The following is a 21,740-nucleotide window of genomic DNA, read 5'->3' on the forward strand; positions in this document are numbered from 1 at the left end:
GTTTATTGCTCACTTTTTTTCTTTTTCCTTTTTCTTATCTGGGGCAGCATCAACCTTGGCTGCACTAATTATGTGAATGGTTGTCTTTCTTCTTTGACGTTTGAGGGATCAAATATATGTGTATTAATACTACTAAAAGCCCTGGAGTTCTGAAGATATGTCTACTTATTTGATTCAATCGAGGCTACTACCACTGTGCTTTTTGTGCAAATCTGAAATTTGATATACCTACTGCTTGCCTTCTTGAAAAGAGCTTATATGCGACTTTAGGCTGCACATTTATCTTCTTGGTGGAGATTCCTCCCTACTACGGCATTATTTGGACCAGTATCCATGATGTAGTTGTTGCTGCTATACTTATAGACATGGTTCACCTTCGCCACCACCTATTATTCTTGTTATTGGATCGTTCGTTTGACATGAAAATTGTTTACTTAAGTTGTTAATTATTTTCTAGGTGAAGTACTTTTGGTGTCTATCGACATTTATTATTGCTACATATGCTCAACTATAATGAAGTTTTTTATATGTTCTTGTTATTCTCAACTAGAGCCTTCATATGTATACAACTTGAGGGGAAGTGTTAAAATATCATTTTCTATTTTAGCTTAGGTTTTCATTTTGGTGAGTTTTTAATTTCCTTGTTCTTGGTTGACAAGTAATTTCCCTAGGTGGTTTTCTTTTTAATAATTTTGAAAAATTCTATGCAATATGTAATTTTTATTTTTGCTGTAATTCAGTTTTCCAAAATTGAGATTTGATTTTATATTATAAATAAAGTACTAGGGGAGAGCCCAACATACACATGCAAGCTCTCTCCCTCCTCCTTAGTCTTCTTTTTAAATTTGCTCCAATCCCTAGGTTAATTACAAGTACTAAAATCTTAACAAACATTATTGTTAAAACCTCAAAATATCCTCAATTACCTTAGGAGCTAAACTCTAAACTACTCTCAATTAATTTTATTGTTAAAACCCCAAAATGAAACTAGTTTTAACAATAAAATTAAGTAAGGGTAATTTAGGTTCTAACTACTAATAATAAGGGTATTTTGGGTTTTAACAATAATACTAATTGAGGGTAATATAGGGTTTTACTACTAGTGTAGTTGAGGGTAATTTGTGATTTAAACTAGGGATAATTATTGTTGCCCTTTCCCCTGTATTATATCTTTATTATTAAAAGAACCCTACTCTTTATGGAATTACTGTTGCCCCTTCAATTCTAACAGTATTAAGCGACCGTTAAGGTTGAATGTTTAATGTCTATTTTGCCCTTTTATAATTAAGAATGCCAAAAAAAATATTATCCTCATGTAGAATAAAATCATATAAAATAATTTTACATGTGTATTTTTATCATTTTGAATAATAAAAAAAAAAACCGTATTGGTAGTAGGATTTCCTAAAATTGTTAATGTCAAATTAGACCATAAATAAATAACAATCTATTGGAAGTAAAAACTTTTTAAATTGATAGCATTAAACTAGAAGTGAACAACAAAATTAAAAATAACACAAAAAATTAGGAATTACTATTTTTTTTTATTACCAAGTTGAAAAGTATATATATAAATTTGAAAATGAGTTTCCCTTAATTTTTTCTCTTTCTTTTGACTAGAAAAGAAGATTGTTTAATTAGGTTTAAGTTTTCCCTAATAACTGAGATAGTAATGTAATTTAATATAAAGTGTAAATAAGTAATATAAGACTATAGGGTTAATTTGGGATTTTTAAATAAAAAAAAAAATGCTGTGTCATCATTTAACTAATGGAGTTCAATGGTAGGGGAACAATAGTAATTACAAGCAAAGTTGAAGGTTGAATTAGTAATTAAACTATAGTACAGGGACAATAATACTTATCCCTTTAAACTACAATATCTTTCTAGTTGAAGGTAGTTTGGGGTTTATAGAAATGAGGTGTTTGATACATTTTCCAGGTGAGGAGGGGAGGTAAGTGATATCATCCAACTAAGAGGGGTCCAAGTGCCATTTGGTTAACTAAGAAGGGAGGTAAGTGATATTTATCCTATATATTTTATTTGGCTCTTCATAATGATATAAAAAACAATGCCTAGACAAAATACACCCTAAATCCAAGGATGGTTGAAGTAACCTATGTTTAATGCAGGTACGGAAGGGGTTTTGCAATTTGTTGGTTTTGACAAGGTGGTGCCAAGTCTGGGCTTCAACTGAGATAGGATTATAGATATGGTTAGCTTGGGGCATAAAACCTTAACCTTGACCCTATACAGCCTAGCTTGGCTTGCTTAGGTTAGAAAGTTATCTTGACACTACAAGGCTGCACTTGGCTGGGACACTTAAGACACTTATCCTAACCCAGCCATTGCCCTAACCCTGACCCCATCATGGATGGACTAGGTTAGAAACTTAACCTGATGCTAGTCCTGCCCTATATCTTAACCCTACCCCATTTGTAACTCCATATTGTTACCCTACTTTTACCAAAAATATCCTCGAAGTTGGTAGGGTTGGGCTAGGACAGCTTGGTCAAACATTCAACCCTGACCTAGCCTTGACTAATCTAGGTCGCGTTACCTAGCTTGCCTTCAGGGTCAAAATTTTGCACCTTGACTTTGTTTGATCAAAAGATAGGTCTGGGGTGTTTGGCTATCAGCCAACCTTACACTCCCTTAGTTAACTTATGATGTGATATCTTTGTATTTTTCAAAAAAAATTCCCAAAATAACCTTGAGGTTTATTATTTTTTCATCTCATCAGGATTCAACTCTTTGAAATCCAAAATGACAAAAATATAACGATAAACATGTCATTCAATATATTTTTTTGGTAGGAAAGAAATTTGTTTATTTATTGGGAGAAACCCTGAGTACAGCATAGACCTAACATATCAAAAAATAAAAACTAGAATAGATGGGGGAGATTTGATTGTTAAGAAGGCATCTTGGGTAAGAGCACCTTCCTTCGCTAGTACATCTGTCACCATGTTAGCCTCACGAAATACATGACGAAGAGAGAGATTCAAAGGAAGCCTTTAATTATATGATATTTTCTATGATTGGGAATACCTTCCAAGGTGCTTCATTTGGATGATGCTTCAGGATGCAAATGAGAGCTTGATTGTTAGTCTCTACTACAACCTTGGGCAAATTAAAATCAATACACAATAACGCTCGTCTCATTGCCAAAGCTTCTACAGTGAGGATGTCCTGAGCATAGGTTGCCCAACCAAAACATAATAGCATACGGCCCTAGTGGTCCCTTGCAATTCCTCCATAACCTACAACTCTTCGATCTTTAAAAAGGGATCTGTCCACATTCAACTTGAAACTAGGGCAAGTTGGAGCTTCCCATTTAATTTGACTTCTATTAGCACTGTGTATCTGCACTTTCTGAGGGCCCTGACTATAGAATTGAAGGCCTTTCCAAATTTAAAATTTTACCTCTGATGAAAAATGACTTTCATATAAATCAAATTGACTTGTATAGGCCTTCCACATAAGCCTTAACACTGTTAGATTTGCAATCACCACTTCAGCTCCTATCCCACATGACATTGATTTACCAGGTGTATGACTTTCTCCACCAATGCCCCATTCATAGTCATTATAGGAAAGTGTAAAACCTCCCAAATAGTCTTTGCAAATGAGTAGTGAACAAAGATATGATCCGGGGATGTTTGCTCCTCTCCACAATGAAGGCAATTATTGGAAAATATCATCTATTGGCTTTAATGTCTAAGGGCAAACAAAATGGGCATTACGCATCTAACCTTAATAGCCTCTCAACACTGTTGGAAGTAAGGGGGCAATGGTAATTTCATAAAGAGTATAATTTGATGAAATATGGTTCTTCAAAATGAATACAATATCATCTATTGGCTATTTATTAAGAGCAAGTGAAATGGGCATTATGCATCAACTTAATAGCCTCTCAAGCTCAAGACTGTTTGGTAATTTCATAAAGAATATAATTTGATGAATAATTAAGCTAGAATACAAGGGGCATCAATAATTATCCCTAAAAGGAGATTATATATATATATATAATTAATGCCGCCGAACGGGTGCAAACCCAAGACCTCCCCTAAGGAAGTTGGACCTTTAACCGCTTTAGTAACCCATCATTGGCATCATTCTTCTTAGTTGCCTTTTGTAAAACATCAAGCAAGAGCTGATTTGAGATTCCCTTAAATCTGCCTTCACCTCTTCCTCAACATCAGAATTCTATCATTACATATGGCACTTCATGAGAAGCCACATAAACCAAGCTCTGTAATGCCTCCTTTGAACTAAGGAAGAACCTGACTAGTGGAAGGGCTATTTACAAGTCAAGTGATTGGTGTATTTAAATAAAAATATCAAGTCACTTCCCATATTTTTGCTCAAATATAAAATAAGGAGACAACATTGGCTGGCTAAAATGATGTTACTAAAGCGGTTAAAGGCAACCAACGGGGGTTGGTCCAAGTGGTAAGCAACTTGGTCCGCTTAAGCAAGGTTCCGGTATCGAAACCTTGTAGATGTAAAAAATCCCCGCTGGGAGACTCACCCACCACAGCCATGTGTGCGACCGGGTCGAACACCGGATTAGTCAGGGCAAAGCCTTGGAACCGGGGTTGGCAACCAAAAAAAAAAAAAAAAAGCGGTTAAAGGCGCAACTTCCCTAGGGGAGGTCTTGGGTTTGCACCTATTCGGCGACATTAATTATATATATATAAAATCTCCCTTGAGGATGTAATCGGTGGTGCGCGTAAGCTGGCCCGGATGAACCTCATCCAAAAAAAATAAAAAATAAAATGACGTTCAACTGAAGTAAATCTTCTCAGTATTGGTGTCAACAGTTCGGTTTGAGTCGGTTTTAGTTTGAACTTTTTGGTTTCAAGTTAAAAGCATTATACCCAAACATAGACCATTAGCAAAATTTCGGTTTCGGTTTTATTTTAGATTGGTATGATTTACATTCCAATTGGTTCGATTTTGGCAATAGGGTTTGAATTAGATTGGTTTTGAGGCCATTACTAACATGTTAGAAAACCGTTTCAGCCCCTTTCATACAAAAACTAGGGAAAACTTCAGAGACATTTGAAGATATATGGGGGGGGGGGGGGGGGGGGAGAAGAAAAACAAAAACACCTCAAAAGTGTTTTAAGTTGGCATAGACACCCCAAAATGTCACGTTGAATTGTACAATAGTATACTCATTAGCATTTCTCATAAGTCATGACTTAATCCCATAATTCCAAAACTATCATTACTCTTATGTGAAGTTATATAACTTCTTAACTTAGCAAATAAATATTCATGGATAACTTTATTTACTCCTTGAAATTAGGAAATGTTTTAGCCATCAAAATCATCACTTTCATCCTTCTTGTTGCATATTCTTTTCTTGCAATTAAGGAACATCTTACTTATCAAGATAGTTACTTCCATCCTTGTTGCCATATTTTTTTCTTGCAATTAACGAGTGTCTTAGGAATCAAGATCGTCACTTCCATCCTTGTTGATATTTCCCCCTTGCAATTAGGGAATGTTTTAAGGATCAAGATCGTCACTTCCATCATTGCTGATCGGTTTGATAAAATATTTTGGAGTGGATCCTATAGAGGTAGCCATGGTGGAATTTAAGAGGAGAATGGTCCTGTAACACAACAAGATTACGAAGTTAGATTCCACATTACCTAGGCAGAGGATTAGGTAATATGAGATACCCAGATAGTTTAAAAATTGCAGTATAGCTAGCTTCACAGCCATATTTGGATAGGTTGGGGTTAGAATTGGAAAATGAGTCCCACTTACGAAGAAGTTCTTTTAAGTCTAGAAAATAATTCAAAAAGAATCAGAGCAACTGGACTTGTATCGACCAAGTTATGACCCAACTGGACTTGGAATTGGTAAGTCTTGTTACGTCCCTTCATCCTCCTATCAATCCAGTTATGACTAGTGTATTCTAACCCTAGAATCCATTGAATCCAAAACTAGAGTTAGTATGGGACCCATAGATTGTTGAGGGAAGGGATTGAATATGTTTGCCTTCATTCCAAGAGAACTAGTGAAGCCACTCTGCTATCACCATCCTTCTCTCAAAACTTCTATTGAATTCAATGGGTGCAAGCTCTAGAATTAACCAAGTTAACCTAGAATAAGGGGGAAACCTAAAGGCTTTGAGATATAATGATAGGGATGCACCCATCTCATTAGAATGACCAAAAAATGATTAATGAGTGTTATAATCAAATTTTAAAATCAATTCAGTTGCCAATGATCTAGCAAAGGAAACCTAATAGTCCACACTCAAATTGAAAGGTACCTAAAAGCCCTAGACAGAGGTATAAGATACAAGGAACCTTCTTTGGAAGCCTAAGACCAAAACCCAAACACCTCAGAGTTGAAGTTCATCAAAGAAGAGGTGTCAGTTTATCGGATCGACTGCCATGTTCCATGTCCAATCAACCACCACTTGTCATATAAGATGAGGCCTATAGTCTCCAATATTGTTGCTACATGTGTACCAACCCTTATTACATCTATATAGGGTCTAAACATTAGCTTGGAAGGTTGCATAAGAGGTCTTACACCACAGCAAGTGAAATTACTTCAAAACAAAAGTAAGGGGTTGTGTGCTAGAACTAGGGTTATGTTTTATTATGAATTTGTATATTCTAGTGTTTATTTAATGAAGTGTGATTGAATGCTATAGATTATTTCTGTTTTGGACATTATGCATGAGACACATGGGGTTGGATGCAAATATATTAGGATAATTACTATTGAGACATGTCAGACCTTGAATGTTGAAAATTCAGCAATGTATGTTTTATTTTCAATTATGGAGTGACTATGGTTGCAAAGGTGAGATTGGACATGTGCAATGTGATAAGATGGGATACAAGCAACAACATGTATAGGGACACACACTCGTCATCTTAATTCACATACTGAACGTGAATGAATGCATGATTTTCATATAGATGCATGGTTAGGAAATGACCAGCTCTCACCCTACCAACAAGGGTTATTGATGTCGAGGCAACCCATGGTATGGATTTTGTTTGCTTTTATGCTTATGTTGCTGTGAGTATGACAATGAGGTGATGAGAAATAAGTTAGGGACTAGTGAGTGTCATAAAGTGATAGCTGAATTTGGAGGGGCTGGCCACAAGGTAACACCGGCACACCATTCATTGTTTACCCAGGGGATTTCCAGAGCAAAGGCCGAACCTATGATGGGGTCTTGAGGCATCCAAGTAGGGTTGTTGTGGGTGCTAGCCCAAAGGGACGGTCGAATCCATGAGTCCTAGTGTTCTATTCTCCCACAGTAGCATGATGAGACAATGAGTGGATGATCACTGCATGGCTAGGTATTTTCCTATGTCGCGACCCTACCAGGGTGGAGTAACGTAATAGTGTAACTCGTGGCGGTTGAGTGGTGGGTGTTAGAGAGAGAACATTCACCTTGTTGGTTGTGGATTTTCAAAGCAACGGCCTAATCTGTGAGGGCACAATCCGAAAAAAATGCACCATTTACCATACTATGATGTTCATGTCCCAAAGCGATGGCCGAATCCAGGAGTTACATGCACCAATCCTGTGAGGATAGAAGGGAAGGGGTTACCACCAAAGCGACGGTCGAATCTGTGAGGTGCTAGTTCCCAATATTATATGCGTGACACGTAATTACTAGACTTGCATATATAATATTGTCTTGTGATGACATGTAGGAAGTAAATACATTAATCCATTGCTTGTTTTTTTCCCTCATGAGTTCAATGGAACTCACCTAGTGGATATTTCCCTTCTTATAGATGATGGTATAGGTGTTAAGGCCTCTTAGGAGCAAAAAACTTGGGATACAAGGGCGTTGGTGGAGTTGAGCAGGAGGACGAAGGTAATGACGTGTTGTGTGTGTGTGACTATTGACTGTCATCTAACACCCTTTCGGACACAATAACCTGGGGCTATGATGATATCCCCTCCTTTGTCTCCCCCTAAATTATCCAACCGTCGTTCCTAGTAGTTCTCCGAGACAATCAATTCCTCCTAGCTCTATTAGCGATGTAAAAAAATATCCTTCATAATCTCTAAAATGGTTGAGATGATTTTTTTTAAAGGCTTTAAATGTGACTTGGAAAAGGGAATAAACAAAATAAAGAAAATTAAAAGGATAAAAAGGTCTTTTCATATTTAGACGTAACGGTTCTAATAGAAAAGATTGCGTTTGCCAATTTGACGCACTTGTGGGATGTCTCTACTTTTTACCATATATATTGGGTGACCCTAAAATTTTCCCGAAAATTATATTTGGGCCTTAAAATCTTCTTTCTTGGGTTTAAGACTCAAATAAACCAACCTTTTTAACAATTTCAAGTCTTGTTATAACCTCTTTAGTGGTTCGGTCCACTCGTTTTAAGTTAACAAATTCCTATTGAACCAGTCCGGTAGGTTTTTCCGGAGTGTGTCTTGTCCAATTAACCTCGGGCACATCTGGTTTGAGTTTTAATGGGCCGATTTGGTTTGGTCTCAGAATTGACACCCGTCACTGGTTAGTTATCAATGCTTCATGCTTTGGGCCAATTTTAGCATCAGTATAACTTCAGTGTAGAACTAAACCGGCCCAATAGACTGGACTCCAGCTTGGAAGATAAATGGGTGGACCATATCATTGGGCATTTGAACCAAAAATTCCTGATTTGAATTCAAAGCACTCATCTGGGCCTTGGCAGAATGGACTTCTAATGGGCTTAGAGTTATAGATTATGGGTTGTGTTATTTCATAACTGAATGGACTGGGCCAAAGCCAAATTTTACTATTTTATTTTTTGGTTTGGGACATTATAACAGAGAAGGGAAGAATTGACTATTTTTACCCTATGCTTTTACCTAAGTGGGCAAGATTGTCTCTCCTTATAATTTTTTGTATATTTTTTATCCCGTGGATATCTCCTGTGTGGCTCTCGGATCACGATATGTGGTATTCTCAAGATCTTGCCATTGTAATCACCGTCGTCGATCATTTTACTTCCTCTCTATAGAACATTTATCAATGGCAAAGAACATAGGTTCATATACATAAGGCATGAGTACCATCAAACCTCGAATGGCTAATTATAGGTTAATTATCACCTTAGGCACAAAATGTGTATGTCAGGAATTCAAATATTCTTCATTTGATATCGGACTGGAAGAAGTATTATATGTGGCAAAAGTTAAGTGCATATATGAGCAATTGATTGAAGTGAATAAGTTACATATCTGAAATATTTGTGACATCTGAATTAATTTCATACACCATAAAATTGAGCATGAACTGATCACTTACACCAGTCAAAAATATATCAAATGCGAATCTAGGGACTCTCTTCACCTAGATAAACATCAACAACCGAAATTTCGTTTAGTATCATGGTTACAAATTCAGAAATTGTATTAGAATTTCTATAGGAAATAAAAAAGAGAGAATAATCTTTTGTTCTCCAATTTGATTTGTTGCAAGCAATGTTAAGTACAATAATGGCAATATAGACATGAATAGAATAGCTAAATTTGAATCACAAATGAAAAACATCACATTAACAATAAATATTTTGTGTAAAATTTTAATGTAGAATGAGTTTTTTGTGTTTTTAAATGGTAAATTCTATTTATCAGTAGAGGGTTTCTTAAAAAAAAAAATATTATTTTTTGACCACTCTATCCTCTATTACTCTCTTGAGGATTTAGAAATTCAGCTTGACCCAACATGTAATGAAACCTTAACCACAAATTTGGTGTTTTTCTTAGTTGTTCTTGATGCTTAGACAGGTGGTGGATCTGCATTGGTGGAAAAAGCCAAATTAATCAATACATTTCCTGACAAGGGTGCAAATAAGGTATATATAACTGCAATGAAACTCTGTGAAGTTTCATATCAAGTTGATGAAGAAAAAGATACACAACTACTATAGCTTGATAAAGATTAACACCTCATAGTATGAGATCAAGGATTTGAATATCCTTAGAACTAGAGGTGAAGTCTCACTTTATATTTAGATAGTTATAAGAGTGCCACATGATGATGTTATGCTCTTTGAGTTAGAAGTTTCAACCCCTCCTCTCTGGGGTTGTTAAAAGACTTCCTTTTGTGTATTTATTTTCTAATATAATACAGAACTTACCTATCATGAAGACAATTGTAGTAAAAGGATTTTCTAAAAGAATGTAGAAAAATATCAGAAATACTCCTAGAGTACGTACTGTCAATTTTAAGTAAACAAGAATTCTGCTCTTTCTGTGAGGATCCACCAAAACACACTATCTTTACCATTTTTGTATGTAAATTTCTGGGCAAATCTAGATTTCCATCTCTATATCTACACTAGTTAAGTACATTGATCTTGTTTTTGGTAAGAACACTACATGAGTACATTCACTTGCTAGAATAAAAATCACTTTACTACCATAGATATCAATGATCTCTATGTATTAATATTTATTAAGATAGTTATGTTATCGTGTAAATAGAGGTTGGGAACTATTACATATACCATCAAAGAGAGTCTAACCTTGACTTCTTCACTAAGAGGCATTGGTCATTGCCGACTAAGCCAACTCTTTATTGGTTATATATCATTTCTTGGTCAAGTAAACCTTCTACAAGCTAAAATGCCTTTCTTTGGCATCCTTCTATTGGCAATATTTCTCCTTCTCTTTAATATTTCACCATTTCCATGATAAGATAACCTTAGCAAGAATTTAGACATGATCAAATATCTCTAGAAACTTAATAAACGAGATAACATCCAACTCAAGTTAAAAAGCGGATAGATTAAAGGAAATACGATTATTGTTATAGGAACGACAAGAAGCCCTGACTAAACTAAATGAGGTCCGCTACATGAATTCTTGCCTTTTAATCAACTCTATTTGAGGGCATATTAAATACAAGTCTTAAGATATACATGCATGTTCTCACCACTTCTCCTTAGTTATCTTAGATGAACCCTAGTTCTTCTAATTCCTTCAATTTGCATTAAATCATTTTCTTATACTCGAACACTTGAATGCTTTGGAAGGGATAGCCACAAAAAAGAAAAGCACCCTCAGGATGTGGAAGTAATTGGAGCCACAAACCAAGTTGGTAAATCCCAAGAAGACCATCAACCTTTTCTGGGGAGAGTAAAGACTATCAGTCTCACTTTTTTGGGGTAACAATGAGCAGTGACAACTGTAGTAAACAGTGATTTTCTTAATGACTCGATTGGCTGCAAACCTAAGGACAAATGAACAGTTTTATTTTCAGTCCCGACAACTAATATGTTTGAATTGCAAGCTAGGTTTGAAATTGAAATACCCAAGATAGCATTCAATTCAAGAACAATTGCTCTCATTCTAAAGACAATGTTATTAGTAGTTTCTGATTCAAAAATAAAGAGGACAGAAATGTAGGTTCAATATGTCGATCGAGTAGTCACAATCAGTTCTCAATTTTGTTCTACCAAGACAATCTATTTATTAATTTGTCTATGGCAGAATGATTTCTTTTCTTTTCTTTTAAGAAGATCAACAGATCATGGTTGCCAAAAGACAATGGAGTTCCTGTGGAAGCCACGTAAGAAGCAAAAAGAGACAGTGTAGGGAGGGAAACAGCTCACTTCCCCTGTCAAAATTAGAAATTTTGAATACTCTATTCTCATATTAAAACTTAGCCTCCATGGACGAAGAAAGCAAGGCCAGAAATTTTAAAGTTTGAATCTAACCCTAAATTTGATAGAATGATCATGCTATTATATTATAAAAACGGTGGTTGAGGGGACAAAATAAAAGGAAAAAAAAAATCTTAATTAAACTGACATGAAATTAGATAATATTAACTAATACAAAAAGGAGTTGACAGGTAGGGATTGAAAAGATTGACCTGCATCTCCCCCACTCAGAGTAAACTTGGATTCTCGTTGTCTACTCTCTCTATGTCCAGAGCCACTGCACTGCAAATGATCATCAAAACCCTACAAAAAGAAACAGAAAAATGAAACACACAATAAGGAAGAAAAAATTACAGAGTAGACAGAAACAATGAGATTGATGGAATTAACAAAACCCACCTTGTGAGTGTGACCCACGTCGATTCATGGCTACCCTTTGGCTGTTGTTGCTATTCTCATCATTATCATCCCCATTCATCTTGCACCCCCATTGATGAACTCCTACAGCTGCTCCCAGATTCAGATAAACCATCCTTGAATCAAGACTCAGGTTAACCATGTTGTTGCTGTTGCTGTTTGAATCATTAATATTCATTGATGGGTAAATGGGGTTGGTGGGGGAAGGAGCATTTCCTCCATTGTCGCCTTCTTCACGAGAGATAACAAGAGCTGCTGATTGAACAAGCTCTAAGCAGAGCCTTAGCTTGTTGGGTTCAATGTGAGCCAGACCAGGAATGGCGCCCTTAAAAAGGAAATCCGAAGTTAGGGTTCTAAGAACATCGAGTGGCGAGATTCCATCGACAGTTTGAACGTTTGGATCTCCGTGGTGGTCGAGTAACACGGCCACCATGTCTGGAGATACCATCTCTGCTGCAATGTGAAGTGGAGTTTTACCCAACGGACCTGCCGGAAAATTCACGTCAGCAGCTCCAAGCTCTAGCAATGCTTTCACTACTTCTCTACTACAATTCTCTACGGCATAGTGTAAGGCCAGTGCTTCATCTAGGTTAAGTCCTTCGCCCATCACCATTAGCTTTACGAGCTCCACGTCAGATGAATCTAGGGCACGCTGCATGCGGCGGATCTTCTGGTCTTCGAATTCAGCAGCGGCGCTTAGGTGGTGGTGGTGCGACACGAAAGAACGCCGAGAAAGAGAAGATTTCAGGCGGAGCTCGTCGATCTTGGCGACCACATCGATTGGGAGATGCTTCGCAAGGATTTCTGTTGGAAGACCAGATTTGGCCACTAGGTGTGAACAAGTAGTCCACAGCTGGTGCAAATCTTGCTTTCTTGAAGCTATCAAGACTTTCATCACGTCATCAATGGAAGCCTTCTCCACCATGCTTGCCAATTGCTTCTGTACTAACAGATTGGTGTGTTAGTTTGGAGTAGAAATTAAGGTTTGAAATGTATTCATTTTTCTATAAGAATATGTTTTTAATATCACAGACCCTAGAAGCTAAATGAAGAGAGCTGAATGTTCCAGAGAGATTTGGTGGATTTGGTTTGTTCTACCAAACATAAGAGAAAAGATTGGTGAAATTACTGTGGAAGAGTAGAAGACAAAATGGAAATCGAAAATATAAGGTCTATATTTAGGAAGTCAAGGAAGGGCAACAGAGAAAGATATAAGAACCAATAGGAGAAACTCAAAATCCTACATGAAATCAAGAGTAAGTACTTAACTACTGTAATATAAAAATTCAAAACTAGGTTTTTCAACAAATCTGAACTCTTGGAAACCAGGTCTTCTCGAAGTGTAACACTCATTTCACAATAAAAGATAGAGATCTACAGGAAACCCAGTTCATCAGCAAAAGGCCCAAAAGTTCTTCAGGACTCAGGATCTCATGAACAGAAAAGTACTAAAGGAAGAAAATCTACAAAAACTTGGATTTCTAACCAAATCCCATTAACCCACTTCATCAAAACAATAGAATTGCAATAAGATCAGAAGGAAAGGTCAAAAGGAAAAAACTGAAACAACAACATTTGGAAATCTTAAGCCAACAGTTAGAGAGAGAGAGAGAGAGAGAGAGAGAGAGAGAGAGAGAGAGAGAGAGAGAGAGGGAGAATTGTGAGATGGTGATAAACAAGGTCACCTGGGTGAGCAAAACAAGCTGTTCAACACCAAAGGATCTAGCTGCAGCTAGAGTATCAAGGGCAAGATCAACAGCTGAGGAGCAATGCGTGTGCCAGCAACCTCTTTCAACACAATTAGGCCTTGGTTCATGCTTATGAGGAACAATTGAGACCTGTCCACTATACAAGAACTGCAGCAGCAACAAGAACACCTCATACCCAACCGAATTCACAGATATCACCGCCTGAGAATTCCCAGCTCTCGATGATGCCGGCGAACACATCCTTGCACCGACAGGCGATTCAAGCCCAACTGGCTTATCAGTCCCACAGAAGAATTTGCGAAAGAAGAGGCTTCTGGCAGCTAAGATGCATCTGTGAGCATGAACAAGACGACCCTCTACACTGAAGGTTACATCACTGAAGGCTTGACCGTTGATGAGCAGATTAAGGTAGTCTAGGGAGAGACACTTGAAGGATTCCTCTACGCTCATAGCTGTTTTTCTGAGAAGGAATTCGAAGGAGGTGATGAGTTGGTTTGGAGTTTGGAGAGATAGGCTTGCCCTGGATTTGGATTTAACCTTTAGGTCAAGATGATAAGAGAATAGGATGGTGGAAGAGGAACGCTTCTCTTCATCCCTCTTCTTTCAGTTCTTTCTCTCATCAACTGTTGTTTCTTCACAGAATCTCTCGTTGGCTGATGGTAGAAGTGAATGCGACAAGATTTTTGGTATGAGAGAGAGACAAGGACGGGGGGAGGGCTACGCTGGACGGTTTTGTTTCTTTAAATAATAAATTTGGGTAAGGGTTATCAAAGGGAGGAAATATCAACCCTGGTTTTAAAAAAAAAAAAAATAGTATATTATCTGAATATATGGTAAGTTTCTAGTGGACTTTATGGATGAAATGATGGATGGATGCACAGTTGATGTGTATACTCTTGGGAATTAAAAGTTACAATTTCGATCAAAACAAAACAAAAAAAAAAGAGAGAGCTACGATTTCAATGATGTTAGGGTTATGAAAAAAAAAAAAAAAAAAAAAAAAAAAAAAGAAGAAGAAGAAGAAGAATAGCACATAAAAACAAGACAAGGTTTAACTTGTTCACCTCGACAAGGAAGATTATTCATAGCAAGGGACAGGTTTTTTTTTTCAAGCGGGTATGAAGAAACAAATTTCATTCTACCCATCTCAATGGAGATAACTTTTAAAAATGTGAATGATGAGACTTCCACACAAGTAAAGTTCGAGGGGAGGAAGGGGGAGGACAATTTTCCTACTAATCCTTACACTGTCCTTTAATCTTCTTCTTCTTGCTTTCTTCTTTTTTTTTTTTTGATAAACACACTGTCCTTTAATTATAACTATAAAAGATGAGATTCTATTCCCATGATAATGACCAGAAACTCCCCTGAAATGCCTTGAACACTTTAAGGTGTACAACATATTGATTCAAAAGTTTTCAACTATCTTTAGGTAAACATATTAAATGTTTCGAACATGAAAAATTACTGTAGTAGCAACCAAGTCTTTTAAGTCTCTAAAAAAATTATGTACTATCTTTTCAACACTACTTAGTATTTAACATACAGGGTGAATAGTGGAATAAGATTTCCTAATAAGGTAAAGCATTTAAGAGAAATGTTTCATGAAATGCTTTATTCCTAGTATAGCAAATACTGCAAACAATATTTTAATCTGAAAAATACTTGGTCTTTTTATGTTTAGGATTGATTAGCCATTGTTTACTCTTCAGACATGACTTCTTATGTAAATGAGTGATGAGTGGTCAAGTATGCCATTGGTCGTTGTCAGCTAAGCTGTTCACTTAAGATAAATATTAAGAAAGTTATCCGTGGAAGGAAATAACATGAATACATGAAATAGGAGGGCAAAATACAATTCCACCTCACGAAAGGTGAGGATCTTGAGGCCATGTGTTTTTTCTTTCATTTGTCCCAAGAGTGTCGTGCTACCATAAAGAACACCATAAGAAAGTTATTGGGAACCAACCTCAAGGGTTTGCCCAATTGGTGAGATTAATACCTCATAAGTATGAGGTCAAGGGTTTGAGTTTCCCGCAGGGGTAGCCCACTTATATTTAAACTATATGTAAGAAGTTATCACCCCACCCACGATGTAGTCAAGGTTGCGCATAAGGTGGTTTGGACAATTGCTAGTTCATCAAAAAAAAAAAAAAAAAAAAAAAAAAAAAAAAAAAAAAAAAAAAAAAAAAAAAAAAAAGTTATTTGGAACCTCTCTCATAGTCTAGACCTCCCCTTCCACCTCCCTCACTCCCTCCTCCTCTGGAACCCTCTCCACCTCTTCCCTTGGCTAGTCTGTCCCTTGGTCCCCCCCCCCTCCTCCTTTCTCACTCTCTCCTCCTCTAAAACCTTCTCCACCTCCTTTTTGAAATCTAACTTGTTCCCTTGGCCAGTCTGCCTCTTGGTCCCTCCTAGTTTAGTTCAAGGGCTATATCTTATGCAATTCCATGCACCCAGAGATCCCTCAACATCTACCACTCCACCCAATGTTTCCTCATTCATTGCCATATCCCTTTCAACCCTTTTGTATCTTTTATTGCCATGGTGTGGAAGACTTTGGCCCCTTTTTCTTTACCTATCATTTCACACTTCCTTTCTTTGCCTTTCATTTCTCCCGCTTCCTTTGGTAGAAAGGCCTTGCCCCCATTTGACCTCGCTCTCGTCATTCCCTTGGCTTTGAGTGGGATTGGTTGTGGACCTTGAAATGTTTCTTAGGCATTTATATTTGTGATTCGGCTGGTAAGCTGGTCTTTGGAGTGATTATTGCCGTTTATGAAAGGGGAGAAGCTTTAGAAGATGGACCTCCAGCTTTAGATCTTTGGACATGGTTTTTTTTTTCCTTTTTAATGTTTCCTCTATATTACAATTACCCTACCATCCCCCAGATACCCCAAGGAAGAGACTTAATGTTGTTTATCTCTCCCCCCCTTTGGGGTTGTGGTAATGAAAGTACTTATTCCAAAAAAAAAAAAAAAAGTCAATATTATTCATTAACTTAAGTCATTCAATATTATGATGTTACTATCTTAATGTGTTAGTGATAACTTTGGATCAAATTGGATTACCTCATAATAGCATATTGATTTTGTGTACTACACTAAGCATTCTTTGTTAATAATTAAATAAAATGTTATGAGCATTAAAAATTTATGATTTTATTTTATCACTTAAATCAAACTAACTTTTAGAAAATAAATAAATAAAAATATTATGAAATTACCACTACAAATCTATGAAATATCCAACCATGTTCATATTTAAAAAAGAACAAATTATAACAAAAAGTAATGACAAAAATGAAGAATAATTGGAGTTATTGAAGATATATTTTGTAAGGTATATGACTAGACTGTAATCAATTCCCTTTTTTTTTTTTTTTGGGGGTGCGGGGGGGGGGGGGGGGGGGAAGAATAGTATCTTACTGAAGATTAAAACCACAAGTTTGTATAGGACCTAAAGCATCAAATAACAAACACCAAGTTAAAAACAATGGGGGATGGGAATCATTCCAGAATTTATGTTGAGACTTTGCTCCTTCCTTTGCTAATTGATTTTCTGCTCCATATCCTTCCCCAAGAGTATGAATAAAGTGTATTAAATCAAACCCATCTGCTAAATTTTTGCTGTCGTATATATCACATCCACCTAGCCGGTACCCTATCTGGCATACCCGAGTGTGTGATCCACAGCCCCGAAAATCAAGTATCGAGGAAATCATCCTCCCACATAAGTAATAACATAATCATGAATGGACAAAATCAAGTGTAATATTATAAATAAAAGATCCAAACAAGGAAATGAATAACAGTATAATCAGAGTGCGGAAAAATGATACCAGATGTAAACATCAAAAAAGAGTAGAGTGAGGTAGAATCTCACTCCACAATTACAACGGAAATGTAGCACATAAGTCTAAAAGAATACAAATGTTCTCAAAAGAAAGTAAAGGAATGGAAATCAAACTAAACTAAGAGTCTTCTACTCTATAGATAACGTCTTCAAAATAGTGGACTTCATCAATCCAACTAAGACGTTCCCACTCCACATTAGGTAATCGTAGTACGCAACGTGACCAAACGTGGGATCATCAATGTGATCTTCATTGTAGCCAACACCTTGCTTGTAGTACGCTTCTTCAACTAGTGCTTCTTCATATTGCCCTTCATAGTAATCAGTACCTGTAGAGGAATCTAACACAAGAGGTAACACAAAAAGGAGTGAGTTCAAATGAACTTAGTAAGGCAAGTTAAATCATAACAACATAAATAATATGCTGCATAACATAACAAAATGCAATGCAATATGAAACAGACAATGTATGTATACATCTAAACTCTATGTATGCTGGTCTCTATAGGCAAACATGCTTTAAGTCATAGCACCGTACTTCTTTAGGAAGGTCTCATCTCATAATGCTAGTTGGTAGTGGGTCCTCCATCCCTCGGGACAATCCATGGCTGGGCGTATAGGTCACCGCTCTCTCACATCACCATTGGTCTAAGTACTGACGCATATCAAAGTTAAGCCTAGTCCAATTCAAGTCATCTACTCAGTCATATCAACTTAGTTCCAGATACATCCATTCCTCGCCCCTGGCGATCCTTTCTGGTATCCATCACAGTAGAGTCAGCATAGTCCCTAACTACGGACTCATCAACCCTATTGATCATCCACATATAATAGACGGGAAGCTCTCATGTCCCCTCACGGGTTGGTTACCGGTCTTGAGCGCCCATGAGCCCAAGTCTACTATATGCAACCCTACCAATAAATGGCCCCCACAATGTGATTCATGTCCTCTCACGGGTTGGTTACCGGTCTTGAGCGCCCATAAATCCCCATTGCTATCACGGGTCGTTAGGTTTCAATACCCTTCCGAATCGGATAAGATTTAACGGGGACATCCTACCAAAACACTGCTAGACAGCCCTAGGTATGACATCCAATAATCCGGGAAAGCGTTGATGGGCATCATCGGAGAACATCTCATACTATTCCCTCCGATGTCCAAGGACAAAAATGTCAAAAGGACATTCCCCAATCCCAAATCATACCTAATCAATCACATTCTCAGATCAGTCACATCATAAATAACCGACATCTCATTACATAAAAGAATATGTAAAAGCATGATCAATTCATTAATAACATACATGAGTAAGTATGCATATATATACTTAAATAATGAAAGAGAAAACATAAGTAAAGTGCTACTGTACTTATAGTAGTACATCATAAATAAAAAGTACAATATCAGTATCATATCTAAGAGTGTAGGGGTGCCTATATTCCCTTTAATCTTTAGTGGAGTGTCTTTGTCTTGGAATCTATCTTTTTACTCTTACTACTGCCAGAATAATTAGAAGAGCACTTAAGAATTTTGTGTGTATATTCTCTGCAAACACTCACGAGACACAACTCGTCCTCTAGGGTAACCTAGGGGTTTAAAGGCTTGTTGCACATGCTAAGTGCAACCGTGATTCCTATGAAAGTGAGTTAGGTTTTCTTTCTTTATTTTCCGTATTACTTTTATTGTTTCGTTTTGCTCGAGGACTACCAAACACTCAAGTGTGGGGGTATTTGATAAGCATGCATTTACCATTATTTATTTGATTTAATTCCCCATACTTATTTAATTGAAGAGAGCTAATTGAGTATTTTTGTGTATTTTTCAGGGATAAAGTGATTTTGGTTATTAGAGATAATATGGAGTAAAGTTGGCAAATATATTAGATATTGGTGGATTTTAAATCATGACATTCAATCTTGCTGCCCAAGAAATCATGAAAAGTGAGATCTTAGCCAAATTGGAAATAGGTTGGAAATAGGTCTAAGGAACAAAATTGGTAATAAATCTGAAAATCGGGTAAACAGACCTACCTTCAGTATTTTGGACATATCTCTCTAGTATGATCTTGGATTGCAGTGATTCAAGATGCTATGGAACGGTATTGAAAATATCTACAATTTTTCAGTTTTGAGTTTTTCCAAAATCCGAACGAATAAAGGTCGAATCTACGGGTAAAGAGAGGGGATTCATTGTGTGCGGGAGACATAAAAGAGAAGCCAGCCACAGAGAAGAAAAGAAGACGGGGAATGCAGCTCTCATCTCTCTCATTGCTGAAGAAGAAGACTACATCTCTCTCTCTCTCTCTCTCTCTCTCTCTCTCTCTCTCTCTCTCTCTCTCTCTCTCTCTCTCTATGTTTCATCTTTATTTTTCTTATGAACTTTGTGATAATGAGTAACTAGTTCCGTTTCTTTGGGATGTAGATGAACCATGCTTATTTCATTAATTTGATTGTGTTTCAGTTTGGCCAAAGATGTTCTATAGCTCAGCAAACTAAGCGTGCCAAGCTTCCGCAAAGGACAATAGTCTTGCAAAGATAGGGCATAATCTAGGAAGACCATCCTAATTTGCTTTAAAGTGTAGAGTTATATCGGTTAGGAAAAAGCATTAGGGATTCGAAATCCCAAAGATCTTCACATATTCATAGTTTAAGTTTTTGCATTAATTAATAGATTTAGTTTAAATTTAGTTTTGTTGAATTCAATCTTAGTAACTTAGCCTTTTAGTTCCCCATAGTACGATCCCATACTAATCTAACAAGCAAAAAGTACGGGGTCAAACTATGGGGAACTAAAAGGCTAAGTTACTAAGATTGAATCCAACAAAACTAAATTTAAACTAAATCTATTAATTAATGCAAAAACTTAAACTATGAATATGTGAAGATATTTGGGGTTTCGAATCCCCAATGCTTTTTCCTAACCGATATAACTCTACACTTTAAAGCAAATTAAGGATGGTCTTCCTAGATATGCCCTATCTTCGCAAGACTATTGTCCTTTGCGGAAGCTTGGCACGCTTAATTTGCTGAGCTATACAACATCTTTGGCCAAACTCAAACACAATCAACTAGAAAATACAGAACAATCAAATTAATGAAATAAGCATGGTTCATCTACATCCCAAAGAAACGGAACTAGCTACTCATTATCACAAAGTTCATAAGAAAAATAAAGATGAAACATAAGGGGGAGAGAGAGAGAGAGAGAGAGAGAGAGAGAGAGAGAGAGAGAGAGAGAGAGAGAGAGAGAGAGAGAGAGAGAGAGAGAGAGAGAGAGAGAGATGTAGTCTTCTTCTTCAGCAATGAGAGAGATGAGAGCCGCATTCCCCGTCTTCTTTTCTTCTCTGTGGCTGGCTTCTCTTTTATGTCTCCAGTACACAATGAATCCCCTCTCTTTACCCGTAGATTCGACCTTTATTCGTTCGGATTTTGGAAAAACTCAAAACTGAAAAATGTAGATATTTTCAATACCGTTCCATAGCATCTTAAATCACCGCAATCCAAGATCATACTAGAGAGATATGTTCAAAATACTGAAGTTAGGTCTGTTTACCCGATTTTCAGATTTATTACCAATTTTGTTCCTTAGCCTCCACCTATTTCCAATTTGGCTAAGATCTCACTTTTCATGATTTCTTGGGCAGCAAGATTGAATGTCATGATTTAAAATCCACCAATATCTAATATATTTGCCAACTTTACTCCATATTATCTCTAAAAACCAAAATCACTTTATTCCTGAAAAATACACAAAAATACTCAATTAACTCTCTTTAATTAAATAAGTATGGAGAATTAAATCATATAAATAATGGTAAATGCATGCTTATCAAGTAAGTATGCATATATATATACTTGAATAATGAAAGAGAAAACATAAGTAAAGTGCTACTGTACTTACAGTAGTACATCATAAATAAAAAGTACAATATCAGTATCATATCTAAGAGTTTCCAAAATCTAAAACCAACATACACTCAATCTATGTCATTATGAAGATAACTGTCTTTACCTTAATTAGCGTTGATGATTATCCAAGGATCAAAGAGAGAGGTTCCAAACCTAGCAAATAAACCCTAGACAATCATAGATACAACAT

At 36.6% G+C, this 21,740-nt stretch overlaps 1 protein-coding gene across 3 annotated transcripts; it reads right to left on the bottom strand.

Moving 5' to 3' along the window:
* Nucleotides 1–8,902: 8,902 nt before the first annotated feature.
* On the bottom strand, nt 8,903–14,481 carry LOC149007674 (BTB/POZ domain and ankyrin repeat-containing protein NBCL-like). 3 transcript variants are annotated; one of them, XR_016175227.1, is made up of 4 exons: nt 13,769–14,481; nt 12,066–13,023; nt 11,879–11,969; nt 8,903–9,349 (listed from the first exon to the last, which is right to left on the bottom strand). XR_016175227.1 is itself a non-coding variant. In XM_089166758.1 (3 exons), exons 1-3 carry the CDS (start codon nt 14,240–14,242, stop codon nt 11,962–11,964), a joined length of 1,440 nt encoding a protein of 479 aa, XP_089022884.1. In that variant the 5' UTR covers nt 14,243–14,481; the 3' UTR covers nt 9,650–11,961. The 3 variants fall into 3 exon arrangements, 1 of the variants encoding a protein (XP_089022884.1); XR_016175228.1 differs by lacking the exon at nt 8,903–9,349 and adding an exon at nt 9,650–9,795; XM_089166758.1 differs by lacking the exon at nt 8,903–9,349 and having other exon boundaries at nt 9,650–11,969.
* Between the last annotated feature and the right edge of the window lie 7,259 nt (nt 14,482–21,740).

This window comes from Hakea prostrata, chromosome 8 (genome assembly GCF_041222555.1).
Source record: "Hakea prostrata isolate BN-2017 chromosome 8, UWA_Hpros_2, whole genome shotgun sequence".
Taxonomy (NCBI): domain Eukaryota; kingdom Viridiplantae; phylum Streptophyta; class Magnoliopsida; order Proteales; family Proteaceae; genus Hakea; species Hakea prostrata.